Below are 23,606 nucleotides of genomic sequence, written 5' to 3'. Positions count from 1 at the left end.
CTGTTTTTCATGGATGAAGGAATGTCAGCTCCACCCCCGACAAACCCCTCCCCCCGCCCCTCCCCCTCTGCATTCACACGCCTGCACACAAAGATGGACGTGACAGGGGTCAGAATAACACACACACACACACACACACACACAGCCCCAGCCTCAACATGTTAACTGAGAGCAGAGACACAACAGAAAATGTCTCACACACACACACACACAGTGTGTGCTCTAATAATCTGATTCTCCAGCTGTCATAATCTCAACTCTCACTGATAATCTCAATACTTTCATACTTTTCATTCTGAGCTCTTTATTCAACTTAGTCACACTTATGTTGTTCATGGACAAAAATGTCCACCATAGAAAATGAATGGGTAAGATTTTACACACACACACACACACGCACGTGCACACACGCACACACACGCACACACACACACACACACACACACGTGCACACACGCACACACACACACACTCACTCTCCCACACCAAAACCCAGAGGGAAAATCAGCGATTTAAGCTGGCAGACACAGGAGCTGCTCGTCCTCTGCTGCCTCGTGTGGTCACTTTGTGTCACTGATTTTAATCAGAATGAAGGATTTTAAAAGCCAAATTCATGAAAATGAGACATTTGAACTTAGTGATGGAGGCAGTGTGTGTGTGTGTGTGTGGGAGAGTGATTGGACTGTCCCTTTAAGCTCTGCTGGTGTTTGTGTCACATGACTCACAAACGCAAACAAAGGAAAAATGTGTTTAAATCTGCACCGGGACTGGGTTAACTGTGCTGTTACCATGGTAACGGGGAGTCCTGAGGTGACACGTCGGTTTGTGTGTGTGTGTGTGTGTGTGATTGGCTGCAGGCTCAGCATTATTTTTAGTCTATATGTTTTTGTGTATCATTCATCACTGCAGGGTTTCTGGGTCGCACCTTCAGCTGTTACCAGGCAACATCTTCATCTTCATCTTCATCTTCAGCTGCTGCTGCAGGTTCAAAGTGAGTGAGTGTGTGTGTGTGTGTGTGTGTGTGTGTGTGTGTGTGAGTGAGAGTGAGTGGTTTAAAGTGGTTAAAATCTGGTTTTTATTCTCCGTTAGTATCGAGGAACTGTTTTATTTAAGATAAAGACGTGATCATGTGACGCAGATAAAGACGTGATCATGTGACGCAGATAAAGACGTGATCATGTGACCTAGATAAAGACGCGATCATGTGACGTAGATAAAGACGCGATCATGTGACGTAGATAAAGACGCGATCATGTGACCTAGATAAAGACGCGATCATGTGACCTAGATAAAGACGCGATCATGTGACGTAGATAAAGACGCGATCATGTGACGTAGATAAAGACGCGATCATGTGACCTAGATAAAGACGCGATCATGTGACGTAGATAAAGACGCGATCATGTGACGTAGATAAAGACACGATCATGTGACGTAGATAAAGACGTGATCATGTGACGTAGATAAAGACGCGATCATGTGACCTAGATAAAGACGCGATCATGTGACGTAGATAAAGACGCGATCATGTGACCTAGATAAAGACGCGATCATGTGACGTAGATAAAGACGCGATCATGTGACCTAGATAAAGACGCGATCATGTGACGTAGATAAAGACACGATCATGTGACGTAGATAAAGACGCGATCATGTGACCTAGATAAAGACGCGATCATGTGACGTAGATAAAGACGCGATCATGTGACGTAGATAAAGACACGATCATGTGACGTAGATAAAGACGCGATCATGTGACGTAGATAAAGACGCGATCATGTGACCTAGATAAAGACGCGATTATGTGACGTAGATAAAGACGCGATCATGTGACGTAGATAAAGACGCGATCATGTGACGTAGATAAAGACGCGATCATGTGACGTAGATAAAGACGCGATCATGTGACCTAGATAAAGACGCGATCATGTGACGTAGATAAAGACGCGATCATGTGACGTAGATAAAGACGCGATCATGTGACGTAGATAAAGACGTGATCATGTGACGTAGATAAAGACGCGATCATGTGACCTAGATAAAGACGCGATCATGTGACGTAGATAAAGACGCGATCATGTGACGTAGATAAAGACGCGATCATGTGACGTAGAGACTCAGTGAAGCTTAAAACATTTTAACAAAACAAATCAGAAAATGTGACTTTTGTCTTTTTTTTAACGTGTTTACTAGCGCACTTAAAACACTGAACTGTGCCTTTAAACAAACATCACATGACCATCACATGACCTCGTACAAATGAAAACAGTCACATGTTCATTTTTACATTTTTTAATATTGAAAAAAATACTTGACTTCTGTTCACTTTCTGTGTGAAATAAAAAGTGCAAAGTGTTGACACGCGTGTCGTCAGCAGAGCGCCCCCTGTGGTCAGCTGCACAAAAACTCAGTCTCACCATTTCACTTCTACTGTTTTTGTTTCCATGAACGTCCACGAAGGGGGAGGAGTCAGAGAAGACGGCGTCCACAGAGTCCAACACGTCCACGTGCCACAGCATCCTGGAGTTTAAAGGGACAGTTCCTGTTTTTTAACACTGAAAATCCAGCAACTTCATAAAAGACCTAAAAATCTGCGTCACATGATCACGTCTGTGTCTGCGTCACATGATCGCGTCTGTGTCTGCGTCACATGATCGCGTCTGTGTCTGCGTCACATGATCGCGTCTGTGTCTGCGTCACATGATCGCGTCTGTGTCTGCGTCACATGATCGCGTCTGTGTCTGCGTCACATGATCGCGTCTGTGTCTGCGTCACATGACCGCGTCTGTGTCTGCGTCACATGACCGCGTCTGTGTCTGCGTCACATGATCGCGTCTGTGTCTGCGTCACATGACCGCGTCTGTATCTGCGTCACATGATCGCGTCTGTGTCTGCGTCACATGACCGCGTCTGTGTCTGCGTCACATGATCGCGTCTGTGTCTGCGTCACATGATCGCGTCTGTGTCTGCGTCACATGATCACGTCTGTGTCTGGGTCACATGATCACGTCTGTATCTGCGTCACATGATCACGTCTGTATCTGCGTCACATGATCACGTCTGTGACGCTCCCACACCAAACCCCAGAGAGAACTGCTGCCTCATCACTGAGATCAAATGCCTGATTTTGTCAAATTCTGCTTTTAAAATCCTTCGTTCAGATTAACCTCAGTGACACAAAGTGACCACACGAGGCAGCAGAGGAGCAGCAGCTAAAATCACTGCTAGACGTGATCATGTGACGCAGATACAGACGTGATCATGTGACACAGAGATGGTAGAGGCTGGTCCTCAGCAGCAGGGGGCGCTCTCTGACTGTCCCTGTAAGAGCGCGACAGTTAAAACACGGTCACGTCTGTAAAGATGAAAAAAAAAAAAAAAAGACGCCATTTTGTGTCCTAAAGGTGACCCTGGAGGTCAAAGGTGAAACAGGCCGGCCTGTTTAAATCCTGGTCCCACGTGTCACCGCTGCTGCTGCTGCTGCTGCTTCTTCTTCTGCTGCTTCAGGGACCGCCTCCTCCGCAGGATCATCTCGTGCAGCTTGTCCATGCCCTCAGGAAGCCCCTCCCCGATGATGGCGCAGGCCGGCTGGACGTGGTAGCTGGTGCCGGGGCCGAGCTCGTGCAGGGCCAGCTGCTTCTCGATGTCCGGCACCGGCAGAGACTTGGGCAGGTCCTGTTTGTTGGCGATGACCAGCAGCGGCGTCCCCTGGTTCTCCGCGAACTTGGTGACCTTGTGCAGCTCGGTCCTGGCCTCCTCCAGCCGGTCCACGTCCACAGAGTCCACCACGTAGATGATGCCGTCGGTGCAGCGGCTGTAGGACTTCCACAGCGGCCGCAGCTTCTCCTGACCGCCCACGTCCCAGAAGTGGCAGCTGATGCCTCGGGCCGCGCCGTTGCTCAGGCGGATCTTCTCCGTGTTGAAGCCGATCGTCGGAACCGTGTTGACGAACTCGTTGAACTTGAGCCGGTACAGAACCGTGGTCTTCCCTGCCGAGTCCAGACCCAGCATGACGATGTGCAGGGACTGGAAGCTGGAGATGTTGGAGAAGCTGTTCCCCATGTTTGGACTCGATCACAGGAGTCCCGGACCGGGAGTGTAGAACCGGTGCCGCGGTGTCGCGGTGAGTCAGGAGCGGACGCGGTGCGCGCGGACTCCGCGGTGCGCCTCAGCAGGACGCGGTGCGGCGCTCATTAGTATTCATCACACACACACGCGCCATCTCACACACACACACACACACACACACACACACCTGTGTGTGTCTCAGCAGCCGCTCCGTGTCCCTCTCTCTGTCCTCGTGTCCTCTCCGTCCTCGTGCCCTGTCCGTCGTCGTGTCCTCTCTGTCCTCGTGCACTCTCTGCTCTGATTCCCCAGCGGCTGCGTTTGTGAAGGAGAAGAAGCAGCAACCAGAGAAGCTCCGCCCCCACAGGGTCATGTGACTGTGACACACACACGAGTCTATTGTTGATCCTCTCGCGCCACCTGCTGGTACACACACACTCACACTGTGATTTGTTGCCACGTGCAAAAGAAAAAAATAAATAATCTCAGAATCAATAAATATGAAAAAACTACGAAGGAGTATTTATGAAGGAGTATTTATGAAGGAGTATTTATGAAGGAGTATTTATGAAGGAGTATTTATGAAGGAGTATTTATGGAGTATTTATAAAGGAGTATTTATGGAGTATTTATAAAGGAGTATTTATCAAGGGCCAGCCAAAACAAAAAAAGTGAGGCAAAAATTAAAATATGTACTATAGTCGATGGCTGCCTCTACAGTACTTCAGAATGGGCTTTATTATTATTATTATTATTATTATTATTATTATTAATAATAATAATAATAATAATAATAATAACAATAATGATAATAATAATAAGTGAATTCTCATAAACACGGTGTGGTGATAAGTATCAGGACTCTGAAGGAGGTGGCCGCATTCATACAAAATGAAAGAGCTGGACCGGGGCAGATGCAGGGGTACTGATGGTTGCACCTGTGTGTGGTCCAGAGAGGGTATGTTGTATCACAAGAGGGCAACAATAAGGCAACTGATCAACGTGCTTCATCCTGGGATTTTAGCTGCTGCTCCTCTGCTGCCTCGTGTGGTCACTTTGTGTCACTGAGTTCAGTCTAAATGAAGTATTTTAAAAGCCCAACATTACAACTCAGTGATGGAGGCAGCAGTGTGTGTGTGTGTGTGTGTGTGTGTGTGTGTGTAGTTCTGCTTGTGTCCACCAGGTGTCACAGTCTGACTGTGTGTCTGCTGATGTTTCATCACACCACTGTGATGACGATGATATCACACACACACAGGTTTGTACAGCTATTCTTCTCAGGACTCTTCATTGACTTAACCAGTTCCTCAGCAATGAGGTTCTGTCTCATTAGGACCAGGTTTTGGTCTCCATGAGGATGACTGGTCCTGACAAGGCCAGTGTTTATGACAGAGAACGAACACACACACACACACACACACACTCCATCACTAAGTTCTAATGTCTGATGAGATAAAAGTCTTCCCTCAGATTAACGTCAGTGACACACAGTGACCACACGAGGCAGCAGAGCAGCAGCAGCTAAAATCACTGCTTTTCTCTGTGGACTTTGGTGTGAGAGAGTGAGTGATTTACAAACTTCTGCTTCCTGAACTATGAACTGATGAATCTGTTTCCTTTTCATCCTCATCCTCTCTCTCTCACTGTGCACACACACAAGCACATAAAGGTTGCCATGGCAACCTGCATGCTGTGCTCCAGTGGTTACCATGGCACCAGTGTTTACCGGGAGAAGAAGCAGGAGAGTGTTTTGTCTGCGTTGTGATCGCTCTGACTCCTCCTGGAGGAGGAGGAGGAGAAGGAGGAGAAGGAGGGAGAGGAAGAGGAAGAGGAAGAAGAGTATGATAATCCGTGTCTGTGACACACACACACACACACTGAGTCTCTGCCAGGTTTCACTCTCACTCACCTTCTTCTTCAAAGCTTCAGAGAACAAACAAGCTTCTGTTTGACTCAGAGACACACACACACACACACACACAGACAGACACACACACACACACACACACACAGACAGTCACACACACACACACACACACACACACAGACACACACACACACACACACAGACACACACACACACACACAGACACACACACACACACACACAGACAGTCACACACACACACACACACACACACACACACACAGACAGTCACACACACACACACACACACACAGACAGTCACACACACACACACACACACAGACACACACACACACACAGACAGACACACACACACAGACACAGACACACACACACACACACACACACACAGACAGTCACACACACACAGACACACACACACACACAGACAGTCACACACACACACACACAGACAGACACACACACACAGACAGACACACACACACAGACACACACACACACAGACAGTCACACACACACAGACAGTCTCACACACACACACAGACACACACACACACACAGACAGACACACACACACACACACACAGACAGTCACACACACACAGACACAAACACACACACACACAGACACACACACACACAGACAGTCACACACACACAGACACAAACACACACACACACACACACAGACAGTCACACACACACACACAGACACACACACACACACACACACAGACACACACAGACACACACAGACAGACACACACACAGACACAAACACACACACACACACACAGACACAAACACACACAGACACACACACACAGACACACACACACACGGACAGACACACACACACACAGACAGTCACACACACAGACACACACACACACACACAGACACACACAGACACACACAGACAGACACACACACAGACACAAACACACACACACACACAGACACAAACACACACAGACACACACACACAGACACACACACACACAGACAGACAGTCACACACACACAGACAGTCACACACACAGACACACACACACAGACACACACACACACAGACACACACAGACAGACACACACACACAGACACAAACACACACAGACACACACTGTGATTAAAGCCTTTGATGGTTTTTACGTTTTTCATCTCAGACAAAATTGTTCCATCAGTTTCCTCTGACCTTTGACCTCTGTCTGCTGATGAGGAGACAAAAACAAACCTGCCCTTTCACAATAAAAGTCTCAGTTTCGGTTTGTCCACACTAAAACACAGCCCCACAGTTTTGAACATGAGACCATTCAGAGTGAGACAGGTCAGAGACAGTGAGACAGTGAGACAGTGAGACAGTGAGACAGTGTCCCTCCTTGTTGACAAACAAAGCTGCTGATGACGACGTTTGTGATCCAACAACACGACAAAGTGTTTGTACAAATATTTACATTTTATTGTTTGTAATGAACGCAGTCACGGAAGCTTTAAGGTCACATGACACGGACACACTGACACGTGGTGTATTTCCTCCGGCTCTACTCGCCTCGGCACGGCACGACACGGTTTAGGTTTCATCTCCACTATAAAAGTGTGTGTGTGTGTGTGTGACAGAGGAAACAGAGTATCAAAGTTAAAATAATCTCAACTCATGGATTATCATCAAAACATTTCCATTTCATGGAGGACAGAAGAAACTGAAACAAAATGTCCGTCACGTTGTTCTGAAGATGTTTCCTGGTTTTAATCCAAACAATCCCAAGATTTTCCACGTCTGAAGATATGAAAAGTAAAAAAATCAGCAGAGATTATTCATCAGCAGGAGGATGAAGACCATGAAGAACATGAAGAACATGAAGACCATGAAGAACATGAAGACCATGATGACCATGAAGACCATGATGACCATGAAGATCATGAAGACCATGATGACCATGAAGAACATGATGACCATGAAGACCATGATGACCATGAAGAACATGAAGACCATGAAGAACATGATGACCATGAAGATCATGAAGACCATGATGACCATGAAGACCATGAAGAACATGATGACCATGATGACCATGAAGAACATGATGACCATGAAGACCATGATGACCATGATGACCATGAAGACCATGATGACCATGAAGAACATGATGACCATGAAGACCATGATGACCATGATGACCATGAAGACCATGATGACCATGAAGAACATGATGACAATGATGACCATGAAGAACATGATGACCATGAAGACCATGATGACCATGATGACCATGAAGACCATGATGACCATGAAGAACATGATGACAATGATGACCATGAAGAACATGATGACCATGAAGACCATGATGACCATGAAGACCACGAAGACCATGACGGCCATGAAAACAATGATCGCCATGACGGCCATGAAAACCATGATGGCCATGAAGACAGTGAAGGCCGTGAAGACCAAGAAGACCACTAAGGTCATGAAGACCACTAAGGCCATGAAGACCATTAAGGCCATGAAGACCAAGAAGACTACTAAGGCCATGAAGACCATGAAGACCATGACGACCATGACGATCATGAAGACCACAGAGAGTGAGAACCTGAAGACCAGAAGAAGCCGTCGCTCCTCTGCCTGACACATAAATAAATAGAAGAGGGTTGACACGTGTAACTATGGCAACAGAGACATGAAATCTGAAAGTGTCTTTTCTTTAAAAAGTGTTGGATGCACAGTGTGAAGCTTTAAAAACGCTGTAAGAAGATACAAAAATACACGACTATGACCCATTATCAAAGGACTCTTTAAATACTGCCAGACGTGAGGGGGGCGGGGCAAAGGGGCGGCGCTGCAGGAACCGAACACCCGACGGCAGTTTGTGAAGCCAGAGTTCAGATGGCGCAGTCGTCCTGAGAGGCGGGGCTGAAAGCGGAGCTCCGCAGGGCGTCCAGGCAGTTGACGAGGATGAGCGTCCCCGTCAGGTGCTTCCAGCGTTTGGTGATAGGGTTCTTCATCCTGTCCAGACCCATGTGCAGCTCCTGGATCACGTCACGGTAACTGTCACCGATCTGCGCCGCCCACGTGACCAGGAAGTCATACGCCGGCTTCCACATGGCCTGGAGATAAGGGGGCGGGGCAATGACCTCATTAGTATTAGAAATCAAAAATCTTTGTGTGAATCTGAAATATGGACTCCAGGTGTGGACGGGTGAACGTTCAGTCCTGGTGATTTATTTTGAAGTGCCACAAGGGGGCGCTGCATGATTTTTAATGATGTGATTGTTTTCTAACATTCTTTTGTAGTGACGTTTTTCACGCTAGCTTAGCATCTTCGTACCTCGCTGTCCACGACCCCATTCTTGTCACGGTGCGGCGCCTCGTAAGCGTCCATCTGGAGACGCGAGACCTTGGCGAGTTTCTCTGCGACTTCCCTCCAGCGTCCGGCTAGCTCCACCGCTGTGGTCAGGAGAACAAAGTCCAGGACCAGGCGCGCCACCAGACCTTGACAGTCCATCTTCAACAGAGCCTGAGGACAGAGAGGACACAGAAGACACGGGTCAATGTGGGCGGGGCCATTTGTCTGTGCTCATCTGGTGGGAGGAGCTCACGACATCTAAAAAATATTAGCATGCTAGCATTTAAGCAACCTGAGGATGAAAGTCAACAGTTTGCTCCAATGCTAACACTCAAGCAAATATCATGTGACATTTGAAGATAATCAGACCACTGCTAAATGCTAAGCTAGCGGTGACACCAGAAAAACAAGACTTAGAGAATAAAATCTATGTCACATGATCACGTCTTTATCTCACTGTGAGCCTGTAAACCACTCACTCTCCCACACACACACACACACACACAGGAGTTGTTGATCCACTGCTGCCTCCATCACTAAAGTCAGTGACACACAGTGACCACACGAGGCAGCAGAGGAGCAGCAGCTCCTGTGTCCCCGCACCTTAAATCACTGTGTGTGTGTGTGTGTGTGTGTTTCCTCTTGGACACGTTTGTTGTCCACTGATGGACAGAGAAGATAAGACGAGGAGCCACTTCCTCACTGGACAGTGACAGGAAACCCTGTGACATCACTTCCTGTCTTTTTTGTTTTGTTTGTTTGAATCAAACTGTTACATTTAGCTTTTCATCTACATTATTTACCTCTTTCATGGCAGGCCCCGCCTCTTTAATGACAGGCCCCGCCTTCATTTCACTTCTAACATGTTTTTTTAAAGTGTTTTATTATGTTGTTTTTCTTTATTTTAAAACACTTTGTAACTTTGTTTTCAAAAGTGTTACAAATTATTTTATTATTATTATTATGTTATTCAGCCTCCTCTTCCTCATACTCTTCCTCCTTCTTTCAGATAAAAAAGAAACAACTTCCTGTTTCTGGAGGAGAAAAAAACCTCAAACACAACGAAGATCTACTTTTTTTTTCCTTCTTTCCTCTTTAATCCCTCCTCCTCCTCCTTCCTGCCCTTTTCTCCGCCCCCTCCTCCTCCTCCCCCCTCGGGGGGCGTGGCCTGTGCTCTCTGGAGGTTCAGTTGTGGAATGTGAGAGTTATTTTAGAGACAGAAGTCGTTTACAGATGTTTGAACGACACACTTCTCGTTTTAAATCGTAATTCATGTCGATTTTTAACCCTGAAATAAAATCTCCAGGATTATTTTGATGTTACATGAACTGATGACAGGGTGAATGTGAGATTTGACACGAGGTAACAAAACTGTACCATTTACCAACTGTAGGGGGAGCCTGAGAGCAAACACAGTTTTAAAAACATCATCCTGGTTTTATCTTCTTATTTTTAAAGGATAAAAAAAACATCAGGACAAAAATGTTTTGTGATGAAAGGATGAATAAAAAACAGCAGCAGAGAAAATAAAGAGTGTGTGTGTGTGTAAATTAAGTTAAGTTGAGTTAAGGGGCTAAAGCAGGTATTATGTCAGACACACACACACAGACACAGACAGTCAGACACACACACACAGACAGACAGACAGACAGACAGACAGACACACACACACACACACAGACAGACAGACAGACACACACACACACACACACACACACACACACACACACACATTTAAGAAGCTGAAACAAACAGAAATCTGGTTTTAATCCTGAAAGAAGCTTCAAACAATAGTCATGGATGAATGGTGGATGAATAATGGATGAATGGGTTCACATGAATATCAGAATAAAGAGCAGGTTCCACACATTTATCACAATCATGTTTTTGTGATTATGATTTGATGTTGAGACTTTGTTAGTGTGACAGCGTCGTGGACAAACACTGACGTCAGGTCATAAACAGCAGTTAGAGACGTTTAAAGACATAATCAAAGGTGCTGAGTCTCTGAATAGAACTCTGCTTTTAGCTTATTACCACCAAAACTACTGGTTACCACGGAGACGATCAAAGCTCGCCAAGAACACGGAATGTGGCATTTATGTGAAACTGTCCTCTCTCCTCACTGTCCTCTGTCTCTCCTCTCTCTGTCCTCTGACAGAAAATAAACTGTGGTTTTTACTCGGAGTTTAAATGAAAAGCAGAAAACATTTGAGACAAAAATCTCAGTTTTTTACACTTTTGTGTTTCTCGCTCTGTAGGGGGCGATAAACTGCAGTGATTTAATTGGCAGAGATTTTACTTCCTGACACACCCCTCACTCCCATTCATCCAGGCTTGGGACCAGGACTAGGGCCAGGACTGGATGTGCACCCTCCAGTGGCTGTTAGAGTCCAATTAACAATGAGCAATGTGGATTGAGGATCTTGCTGAGAGGGTTCTCCAACCCCTTACCTGGGGATTCCAAACTGGCAACCCTCCCGTTACAAGCCCAGATCTCTGTAATTCGGGCATGGGCTACCAAAAATGCTGTTACCATGGTTACATGATGTCAGCTCTCTCTATTGTTTTAATTGGCAACAAATTGAAACCAGAACCAGGGAAAAATGCTCGCAGATTGAAGCCTTTGTGATTCTGCTAATCACAATCATTCAATAACAATTTAAATTCTTATCATCTGAACACAAAACAAACTACAACCCTGACAACAGACGCTCCTCAGGTCCTGATGAGTCACTGACTGGACACCAAAAGTCAGCCTCAGTCCTGAGATGTCCTCATATCAGAGGACAGAAGAGGACACAAGGAAGAGGACAAGATGGAGACTGTAACTCACCGTCAGGAGTTCCTTCTGGAAGGATTTGCGCTCCTTGCTCTCGGCGTTGTTGCAGTCCTCTTTCAGCTTCTCCAGCACCGACGCCACCCTCTCTGGTTCACTGTCCAGCTCTGCGCGGCAGAAGTGCGTCAGCGGCAGGTTGACGTATCCGAGGGCGTCTGCGAACGCTCGCCAGTCACCGATGTTCTCCATCAGTATCGTTCTCACGGAGGCGTAGATGTACGTCAGGAACTTACAGGGCTTCAGTATTTGCTCCAGCAACACTGAAGTGGTGAGTTCCGGCCCGCTGAAGTAAATGGGCTTGACCTTACCGACCACTAGCACGTTCTTAGCGTGGACGAGTCCCATTCGGCCCTGGTAACATCCAATGTACCATTCCTTTGTCCACAGTTGTCCCTTCAGCTTGATCTTCTCTTCGCTCAGCAGAGCTACAAAGTCTCCTTTTCTGTACTCGAGCAGGTACTGGTTTTTTGTTTGCCGGATCACAGTTTTGATCAGTTTCCCAAACTTCAGGTTGTTAATCCTCCTGTCCTGGAAAACAGGGTACTTAGTGGCGACAGCGAGAGGAGACAGGACTATCTTACCAACTTCCTTCTTCTTCAGGAAGCGCCGCTGCACCGATGTCTTTGGACCGGATTTGGGCGGCGGTGTTGGCGTCTGGACACAAAACTGAGCCAGGATGCAGTCCTGGTCGTCTTTGACCTGGATTCTTAAGGTGAAATCTGAAACGTCTTCCGAGTTGCGTGAGGAGATGACGTAGACGAGCCTGCTGACTTTGCCGAGTTTAACCTGGAAGCCCCGCACCACTCTGGCCTGCTCACTAATCTTGACCTCATAGTTGGCCATGTTGGAGTAAACGCCAACCCGAAGGTCCTGCGGTCTGGACAAGACAAACTGGTGTTTGCCCCAGAGCTGCAGAGCCACCGGTGGAGCTGCCTGCGCCTGTTTACCAACCTCATTCACCAACAGTGTCTTTGGGGCACATTCGTGACCAAACATGGCGACCACGGTCTTGAAGGATGGGTGAATATGTTTCGGACCATACACTCCTAATGTTATCTTCTTCACCACCTGCTCCCAAACAGTGGACTGTGGAGATACGGACTGGGACTGGGACTGAGCCACGACGCACACGTACATGCAGGGCTCCAGGTTGTCCAGACACACCTGGACTGTGTCCCCGTACATGTAGGCCTGAGGAACGGGGGTGTACGGACCTTCCTTACAGTCGCTCCTGACACACAACACCTCTGACGTCGCTCTGTTCTCTGTTTTCACCACCACAGAAACTTTCATCTCCAGGGTAACCGTGGTTTTAGTCTCCATGTTGCTGAGCTTGATCTCCACCACGGGGCTGACGGTGGTGCAGCGGTCATTGTTCAGCTCCAGCGGTGGGTCGAGCAGAGCTTTGAGAGAGATCTGCTGTGTGTCTCCTGGACCCACATGGCCCTCGGGGACGTGGATGCTGATGTTAGTGTCTGGGAGCTGGACGGCTCCTCCTGAGCTGTCCAGACGACAGACGATGTTGGTCTCCACCGGCTGCGTCTGGCCCCAGCCTGGACTCTGACCCAAGGAGTCCAAGTCATGGCAGGACCTAGCTAGCTTGCGGTGAGTGAGCCATGCTGTCCTGAAGTCCTCCCTGCTCTGGAACTGCTCTGGCGCCGGCGCTTTCAGGCCTCCAAAGAAACCGGAGGAGCCCTGAGGGGTGTCGGACTGAGCCTGCAGGATGGACAACTCCGACAGACTGTAGGACCGCTTGCTTCTGAAAAACGGGTTGTCCCTGCGCAATGTTTGACCCATGCCGTCCAAGGGACTGAGAGGGTTCAGGTTATAAACGCTACTGCTGAAGCCGTTGATGTCGGCAGAGCTGCTGGCGGAGTTGGGCGCTGCTGGAGGGAGCGAGTCAAACAGGAGGAGGTCGACCGGTTTCTCATTACTGTTCTGATCGAGTGAGCTCTGAGGAACACCGTTCCGGAAAGGGTTTGTCGAGGTATGGGTTCCTGCAAAGGGGTTTCCATTTTGGTAGGAAGTTGGTTTCAGGATCACTCCAGCCCACTCCCCTAAAAGATCCAGTTCTTTGGCCGCCTCCTCATTGCAGTCTCCAACTGTATCGATCATCCCGCTGTCACTGAGGGACGAGTCTCTGAAGTTGATGGGCTGAACATACGCCGCGGGGATGTAGCCCATCTCCGTGTTGTTGTGGGCGTACCACCACTCGGACCCTGACGAGTCCAGAACGTAGAGGCGGTCGCCTTTGGAGAACTTCAGCGTGGTGAAGCTGGACGGACAGTAGTCCTTGATGGCGATGACTTCCCTGGCGGCTCCAAATGAGGCTGTGGCGTCAAGTCGTAAGGTACTGGGAGAAGGCACTGTAAACAAAAAACAAGATAAACTGAGAACCTTCATCTCAGTCTCGGAAGAATATGAAGTTTTAGAGACTTGTTTACATAAAGAGTTTCTGAACCAAGCTAATCACTAACACTGAATCCATGTTTGCGTGAACTGAAACCGAGTGGAACCAAAAAAACAAACCATTCCAATTATTTTTAACAAGGGATGATGTTAAAATAAAGAAATATTTATAAATAAAATAAAATAAAATTGAATTGAATTGAATTGTTAGCATCGTAAATGTCACTTTTATTCTCTCAGATTTGACTTTCGTTTGCGTCGGACTTGAATATCACACTTGGACATATTACGATTTTGATTTATTTCACAATGAATCGCGCAGCCCTACGTCACCAATGTTTTAGCAACATTAGCATCTCATTAGCTATGAAGTTGTCCATGACAGACCCTGTTTTGCTAATGTCGTTAGTCAAAATACCAGTGCTAACTTAACTCTATATTAGCCTATAATGCTAAACTAAATGTTTTAACTGGTTTAGGTGGATTTACTAAGTACACTTAACAGTACGTCATTTGTGCCACTAGGGGGCTCTCTCTCTCTCTCTCTCAATCAAAACAATAACAAAAGAAGTAGTTTGAGCAGATTTGTGATGAAGTGACTGATCCTCTCTGCCTCTGACCTTTGACCTCGGTGAGCGTGGCCTCCGACACGCCCTCGCCGAGGTCGATGAGCGTTCCCTCGGACCTGCAGCGAGGCAGAGACACGTTATTGTTGTTGGCGGTGGCCCGGATTCGATGGGCGGCCATGTTGGAGGCGTGGTTGTGTTCAGGCTACAGCAGTGAGTGACGTCAGCGTCGGCCTCCCATCATCTGTCAGAGACACACGTTCACGTTTAATACACACATTCACCGTTCAGTGTGAATAATAAACATGAACTCGCTGAGTCAGAAACAGAAGTCAAGCTTTTTTTACTGCAGAAGAAGAAGAAGAAGAAGTTGTTGTTCCGTGCCGTGACTTCCTTCTGTCTCCTGTCAACATTTAGGAGCTGATAGGAATTATTTCAGTCGTCATCAGAGCTGAATTATTGTTTCAGTGTTAGAAAACTGCAGCGACTCCACACACACACACACACACACACACACACACATGCTGATAAACAAGTTTCCACTTGTGTGTTTGTAGCAGAGACAGTTTACTGTCACATCTTTATCTCACTGTGAGACACACTTTACCAACAGGAAACTGCAGTTTGTAAACCACTCACTCTCCCACACCAAAGTCCACAGAGAAAACCAGTGATTTTAACATCACACACACACACACACACACACACACACACACTGCTGCCTCCATCACTAAGTTCAAATGTCTGATTTTGTCAATTTGTCATTACAAAAACTTTCAGATCAACATTCAGATTGATGTCAGTGACACAAAGTGACCACACGAGGCAGCAGAGGAGCAGCAGCTAAAATGACTGATTTTCTCTATGAGGTTTGGTGTGAGAGAGTGAGTGGTTTACAAACTGCAGTTTCCTGTTTCCTGTTGTCTCTCCGTCTCTCCAGTGAGATAACCTGTAAAGGTGCAGTCCAACAGTTATTCAGGACCCCGTCCCATGGTTCATGTTGGTTGGACTCGTGTGAGCGCGCTCTGCAGCCTCCACGTCTGGATGTCATTTATTTACAGCAGTGGGAGGAGAGAGGTCAGGAGAGGTCAGGCGTAAACTCTGGGTGGTCCTCACCACAGACAGAGACCGCAGCAGCTTTAGTCTCTGACTCATCATGGACGATGTTGTCTCTGCACAAGAAAGCAGAGTCGTTCAAATCAGCAGGTGTTGCCTGGTAACCAGGCGTCAGGAGACGCTGTAATGAGACGGACGTGTCTCTGTGGACGCGACTAATGAAGCTCCAACGTGAACACAGACGTCAACAGAGACACGAGACAAAACATGAAGCTGAGGCAGAGACTTCAGAACATGAAGAAACACAGAGCTAACACCAGGCTAACAATGAGCTAACAGAGTATCAACAGACTAAACATGTGCTAACCACAGGCTAACAACTGCTAACAATGAGCTAACAACAGAGTATCAACAGACTAACAATGAGCTAATCACAGGCTAACAACAGCTAACAATGAGCTAACAATAGACTAATAACAAGCTAACAACAGCTATCAATGGGCTAACAACATACTAACACCAGCTAACAATGAGTTAACACCAGCTACCAGAACTAACAACTGGCTAACAAGAGCTCACACCAGCTGACGAGAGCTAACAACAGTTAAGAACAAGCTAACAGCGCTTACACCAGCTAACAAAAGCAAGAGCAGCTAAGAACAACCAACGAAAAATTGACAACAGCTAACACAAGCTGACGAGAGCTAACAACAGTTAAGAAAAAGCTAACAGTGCTAACAACAGCTAACAATTTTTTATTTTATTTTGATAATCGTTGAAAATGAAGAAGAAAATGAAACGTCATCATGAAGAACGATTACTTTGAATATGATTTGTTTCATCCATTAAACATCACAAAATATTCAACTTTGACCTTTGACATTTACAGTGTTAGAATGAAACTAATATTAAGTATGAGCGTGTTTACATGAACGCTCTGTGTGTGAAGACGAAGACGATGCAGAGCTTTAATGAGACCTGAGCACATAAGAAAAGCCCCTGATGATCAACCGCTCAGTGTGGGCGGAGTCATGGGGGGGTGGAGTCTGAGGGACGGCCGCTCCTGAGCAGGAAGTGGCCGAGGAGGAAATGCCTTTGTGATGAGAAGCAGCAGCAGATCTTTGCTGAGGAACTCTCCCACGTTTCCTTCAGCACATTGTTCTGCTCACACACACACACACACACACACACACAGATGCACACGCACACAGAGACACACACACACACACACACACACACACAGAGACACACACAAGCGAGCGAGACTAAAATGTCAAAAATCAAAAACATGTTATTTCATGGTTTTATAATCTTATAAAACGTAAGACTTTTATTTTGAAATACCTACAGGAAAGGAACAGTGAGGTCACATGATGTTTTTGGATGTAAATATTAAACATGTTGCACTTAAAGGTTACGTACCCACCCCCTCACTGCCCTTATTGGTCTACCACCAACTGGAAACTTGTCTGGTTCTGTAAAGCGTGTCATTGCCTTCACCACTGTGCTAGCCAGGCGTACTATTCTTCTCAAATGGAAGCAGACTCCCCCCCATCTCATAATAGATGGTTACAGGAAGTTTTACGTTGTCTACAGCTAGAGAAGTTGAGATCCTCACAAATGGGATCTGTGACATCCTTTCGGAGGACCTGGGACCCTCTGTTAGCCCTGATTAGCGACAAGATTACTATCACCCCTGTCGATGCTGAGTCCACCCCTTAGGCAGAGTGAATAATGGAGTATAATTTTATGTATTTAATGAATTATTTCTCAGTCATTTTTTCTTTTTATTCATGTATGGGTGTATGAATGTTTATTCTGTTTGAATGTTGTACCTGTATCAACCACCATTCAATAAAAAGATTGGTATAAAAAAAAGTTACGTACCCAAGCTTTACAGGCTAACAGGAAGTGAGCTACACTTTTATTATCACCATGGCAACGAGATTCAAAACATCAAATAAATTAAAGTTTAATGAAAAGTTTACGAGGAAAACAGAACCTCTAAATGTCTGTGTGTGTGACGACAACACAAACACACAAACACACACACTTGAGTTAATAATATAAATAAAGTAAAGCTGAACGCGGAATAAAAAACAGCTTGTGTTTAATCTGCACTTATGGTCATAGCAGAGCTCACATGAGGTCAGAGGTCACGTGAGGTCAGAGGTTAAACTACGTCGAGCTGACGGTCGTTGAACTGAACGACAGAGTATCTGCTGCTGTTTTTGTAAGAGGATGAACACATGAATACAAACAGTGGAACAGTGAGTCAACACTGACACACACACACACACACACTACACAGATCCTGGAGGGGGCGGAGCCTCAGAGCAGAGCACACGCTGTTCATCTGTTTGACCCACTTTTTATATATATATATATATATATATATATATACATACATACTGTATGTGTATATATATATACATATATATGTATATATATACACAAGAACACTTGGATTAACAGTTTCTGCTTGAGGCTGAAACATTAACATATGTAAACATCTCTGTGTGTGTGTGTGTACATATTTAGTGATGTTTATGTTGGATACAGAGCACACACACCCACACACACACCCACACCCACACACACACATACACACACACACACACCCACACACCCACACACACACACACACACAGAGCTGAAACGACTCTCAGGATAAAAATCCTCTGGAATGTGTGGAATGTGGAGCTGCTGTCAGGAACATGTATGATTTAAATGACGGGAGAAGAAAAAAAAATATTAAAAAAACACACAGAGGTCAGAGGTCGCGCTCAGCTGTCACTCAGGGCTTTTATCAGGAAATTCACGGGTGGTGTTTTTGTCGTTACACATATGAGTGGTAAGGGGGCGGGGCCTCATTCCCAGAATGTAAACAGTGTCCGCCAACAGTTACGCTAACAGTGGTGGGCACGTAACAAAGAATGATATTTCTCAACTCAAAGCTAAATGCTAATCTGTGACGTTATCCCAGCGTGGTGCAGCAGAGGGCGCTGTGAGCACAGCTGTGCCTTTAATACACCTGCGTTTTTTTGTGAAAAACAAAGTAAGCCGTAAATCGCAAAACTCCCCCCCTTGTGTTTACGTGAAAAGAACAAATTTGCAACTTTGGGAAGAGGATGACATCAAAACTCCGCCCCCTGTCGTCATGTGGACACAAACAAAGATCATGTTTAAGGGTAAACTGTGTTTTTCTGTGGATTTAAACAAAGAGATAAAGACTCTGAGGAGGGGGAGGGGACGACTCACTCACTCACTCACTCACTCACAATGGACGACGTCTTCAGTCTCTGACAGATAAAGCTGACGAGGCTGGATGAGGGGGAGGGGCTAGTGCCGTGTCCTCACTGTCTCTGCTGCTGTGATCAGCTGGAGACTCCTGTGTGTGTGTGTCTAGAATCACATGCATTCATTCAAACAATGAAGTCCATTCACGTCCGAGTTCAGCCAAAGACCGGAGTCATGGACCTCACACTGGGACACGCGGGGTCTGAGCTGTGACATCATCAGGCTGCCGGCCTCTGATTGGTTAGAGCGCGTCGTCACTGCAGAGTCGTGAGCGTGACCGTGCGACACGAGGATCAAAGCAGTAACACACGGTTCTGGTCTACCCGCTCAAGTGGGGACCGTGAAAATGGCTCATCAGAGTCTGTACAGAATATTAACATCAACACTGCGATAACGACGTGTGGCTGTCAGTGGTACTGCAGCCTCACAGCAGCACTCGCTTCTTCTCTAATCTTTTTAAATGTTTTATATTGTTATTAAATAAAGCGTGAAGAGGAGAAACAACATGTTACAAACATGCACATGTAACATGTGCATGTTTGTAACATGTGCATGTTTGTAACATGTACATGTTACAAACATGCACATGTTACATGTTACAAACATGCACATGTTACATGTTACAAACATGCACATGTTACAAACATGTTACAAACATGCACATGTTACAAACATGCACATGTTACAAACATGCACATGTTACAAACATGCACATGCATAAATCTAAAGTTGGTGGTGTTCCTCAGACAGGTGTTAAAGCAAACCCTGGAACATGAATAACAGTCCTTCAGAGTGAGTGAAGGAGGTCAGAGGGGAAACAGGAAGTCAAAGGAATGTTGATAAAAAAGGTTATTTTGAAGGTTTTTTCCATTGTTTTCTGCTACAAAGACTGTGGTTTGGTCACAGTGTTCACATCCTGACTCCTGACTGAGTGAATTCATGTTCTCATGCTTAGCTGTGAAGGAAACAGGCGAGATGAAAGAATCAGGAGGTGATTTAGTTCCTCAGCAGGATCCTTCAGATCCTTCAGATCTGGACTAAACCACTTCACATGGTACGTGGAGGAGGGGGCAGTCACACGGAAACTGTGATTGTTTGTTTCTGCTCATATTTCCACCTGCTTTCATTTTTAGGAACAATAAAAATGTTTAAAGGTACAGTTCAGGTTTTATGAGGCACTGACACATGAGCGCCCCCTGCTGCTGAGAACCAGCCGACAAGGCCCCCCCCCCCCCACACACACACACCTAACCCCAGAGAGAAAAACAGTGATTTTAGCTCCTGTGGTCACTTTGTGTCACTGCGGTCAATAACAACAAAGGATTTTTACAAAATCAGACATTTGAACTTAGTGATGGAGGCAGCAGTGGATCAACATGTGTGTGTGACGTTAAAATCACTGCTTTTCTCTATGAGGTTTGGTGTGGGAGAGTGAGTGTGTGTGTGTGTGTGTGTGTGTGGGAGAGTGAGTGTGTGTGTGTGTGTGTGTGTGTGTGTGTGTGTGTGTGTGTGTGTGGGAGAGTGAGTGTGTGTGGGAGAGTGAGTGTGTGTGTGTGTGTGTGGGAGAGTGAGTGTGTGTGTGTGTGTGTGTGTGTGGGAGAGTGAGTGTGTGTGTGTGGGAGAGTGAGTGTGTGTGTGTGTGTGTGTGTGTGTGTGTGTGTGTGTGTGGGAGAGTGAGTGGTTTACAAACTCTCACCAACAGTGAGATAAAGACGTGATCATGTGACGTAGACATCGTAGACTGACACTGACTGAGCGTCAGCAGCAGGGGGCGCTCACTGAGTATGCCCTGATATACTGTAGAGGTGTGATGAATACACACACACACACACACACACACATAGTAAACTGCAGCTGTAAGAGACTGATGTTAAATCCTCACTGAAGATCAGTGTATTGTGTTGTTAATTACCATGGCAACCAGAGACAGACCACCACACACACACACACACACACACACACACACACACACAGGTTTGTACAGCTATTCTTCTCAGGACCCTGCACTGACTTCCATTCATCAGGATCACTAATCCCAACCAGAACCACAATTCAAAGCTCAGTCCTAAACTTAACCACTTCCAGAATCAGACATGAGGCTCTGCCTCATTAGGACCAGGTTTTGGTCTCCATGAGGACTACTGGTCCTTACAAGGTCAGTGTTTATGACAGAAAACACACACACACACACAGGGACGTGTCTGAATCTTCCTCTGGTGGATCTTTGGAGAAGCAGATGAAGATCAGCAGGTCTCACGCACAGTCACACACACAGACAGAAGGACAGACAGACAGAGGACAGTCTCTGTAAACAGACGGAAAAGTTGCGGGATGAGAACGAGCAGCTGTTCACTCTCTCACACTTTCACTGTCTTTGCACCGTTACTAACGCAAACACGGTGAACACATGAACACATGAACACGAGGGGAACAGGAGGAGAACAGGAGGAGAACAGGAGGAGAACAGGAGGAGCTCACCTGGCGGAGCACGGACCTCCGTGAGTCCCATGAACAGAGCGGTGAGAGCGGAGCCGCGGTGCCGCACTTCGCGTCGAGCTGCCCGGCAGAGAGTGAGCGGATCCAGCGGCTCCTCCTGGAGGAGATGTCAGCGGGACAGGGAGGAGCCTCACAGGCTCTCTGTGCTCCATCAGGACGTGACGTCACCGACCGACTGACGATGATGACGAGGATGATTTGAACGACAGTCAACACGTTTATACTGCACATACATGAACTATATACAGATTAATGAAACATGTATTAAACGATAATATTTTTTTATTATTATTATTATTGTTCTTTTTACCATAAAACATTTTTGTGAATGTAGAAAATTATTAATATTTAACATGAGTGATGTGAAAAGATCTAACCAACATACAGTCCTAGTGATTAGAGAAGTGCCACAAGGGGGAGCTGCATCTTTACCGTCATTCCAGGACTTGATGATTGACAGTGATCACATCATATACATATATATATATATATATATATATATATATATATATATATATATATATATATATGTATATATATATATATACATATATACATCTGTGCCTTACCCTATGATTCAGTTTAAATAAACCCCGCCTCCTCTAACATTACCCACTCACAGATGAAAACAGTGACAACTATAACAACACATTTATATTATCATAGTTTTTATTTCATATTTAGTACTGATACTACTTCTATTTTGTATTTGTATTTTTTCCTCTTTTATTTCTACTTTGTTCTTTTTTTCTATGAAAAATAATTTCACTAAAATCAATAAATCTATAATAGATTATAATCTATAATCAGGTTTAATGTTGATTAATTTTTTTTATGAACCAAACTAATGATGAATGAAGTATGATTGTTATTTTCAGGGGAAACACTGATTTCATCTCACTTTTTAAACAACACCAAACCCCAAGGAGAAAATCAGTGATTTTAGCTCACTCACACACACTCACACACACACACACAGGAGCTGCTTGTCCTCTGCTGCCTCGTGTGGTCACTGAGGTAAATCTGAAGGAAGATTTTGAATGCTGAATTCACAAAATCAGACATCAGCAGCAGTGGATCAACAACTCCTGTGTGTGTGATTTTCTTTATCAGAAATGTTTGATTTTTTTCTTTATTTTTATGAAAACGATATAAAAAAAAAGGACAAAATCGAGGACAAAATGACTCACTCACTCACTCAGCCACGTCAAACTGCATCTGTCTGCAGCTACAGCTCGACTCGTGCTGCCCCCTGCTGGTAAAGTATATACAGTGCAGCTTCTGAATGAGAGATGGACGCAGACGCAGTTGATGAGTTCTGCTCCTGGATGAGAAACATTAACAAAATAAAAGAGAAATAAAAGAATGAGAGGATGAAGTAATGACTTCAAAACAATAATAAAAATGGACAGAGATTAGAACCTATTTACATTTGAATGTCAAACTTTATTTATAAAGCACATTTCTCACCTTTATTTTTAAGAGACGGAGAATTTCTACTAGTTTTTAATCTTTGATATTATTATAACGATTATTAATAATCATAATCATAATAATGATAATATTATCATTATTATGATTTGACCAGCATCAGCATCACCTTCTCCATCATGTCTTTATGGACTGTAGAATAGGCCACGCC

The 23,606-nt window shown here is 45.5% G+C and overlaps 2 protein-coding genes across 2 annotated transcripts; both read right to left on the bottom strand.

Annotated features, from left to right (window-relative positions):
* Positions 1-2,276: 2,276 nt before the first annotated feature.
* LOC131448579 (ADP-ribosylation factor-like protein 4C) lies at positions 2,277-4,448 on the bottom strand. Its single transcript, XM_058621172.1, has one exon. It carries the CDS (start codon positions 4,060-4,062, stop codon positions 3,463-3,465), a length of 600 nt encoding a protein of 199 aa, XP_058477155.1. The 5' UTR covers positions 4,063-4,448; the 3' UTR covers positions 2,277-3,462.
* Positions 4,449-8,345: 3,897 nt separating this feature from the next.
* LOC131448515 (SH3 domain-binding protein 4) lies at positions 8,346-22,063 on the bottom strand. The gene is made up of 5 exons (XM_058621064.1): positions 21,947-22,063; positions 15,167-15,356; positions 12,135-14,503; positions 9,281-9,469; positions 8,346-9,059 (listed from the first exon to the last, which is right to left on the bottom strand). The coding sequence occupies exons 2-5, from the start codon at positions 15,291-15,293 to the stop codon at positions 8,835-8,837; spliced, it is 2,910 nt and encodes a 969-aa protein (XP_058477047.1). The 5' UTR covers positions 15,294-15,356; positions 21,947-22,063; the 3' UTR covers positions 8,346-8,834.
* Between the last annotated feature and the right edge of the window lie 1,543 nt (positions 22,064-23,606).

The sequence above is a fragment of the Solea solea genome, chromosome 2 (genome assembly GCF_958295425.1).
Source record: "Solea solea chromosome 2, fSolSol10.1, whole genome shotgun sequence".
Classification (NCBI taxonomy): Eukaryota; Metazoa; Chordata; class Actinopteri; order Pleuronectiformes; family Soleidae; genus Solea; species Solea solea.
This window is presented reverse-complemented; position numbering and strand designations above follow the sequence as displayed.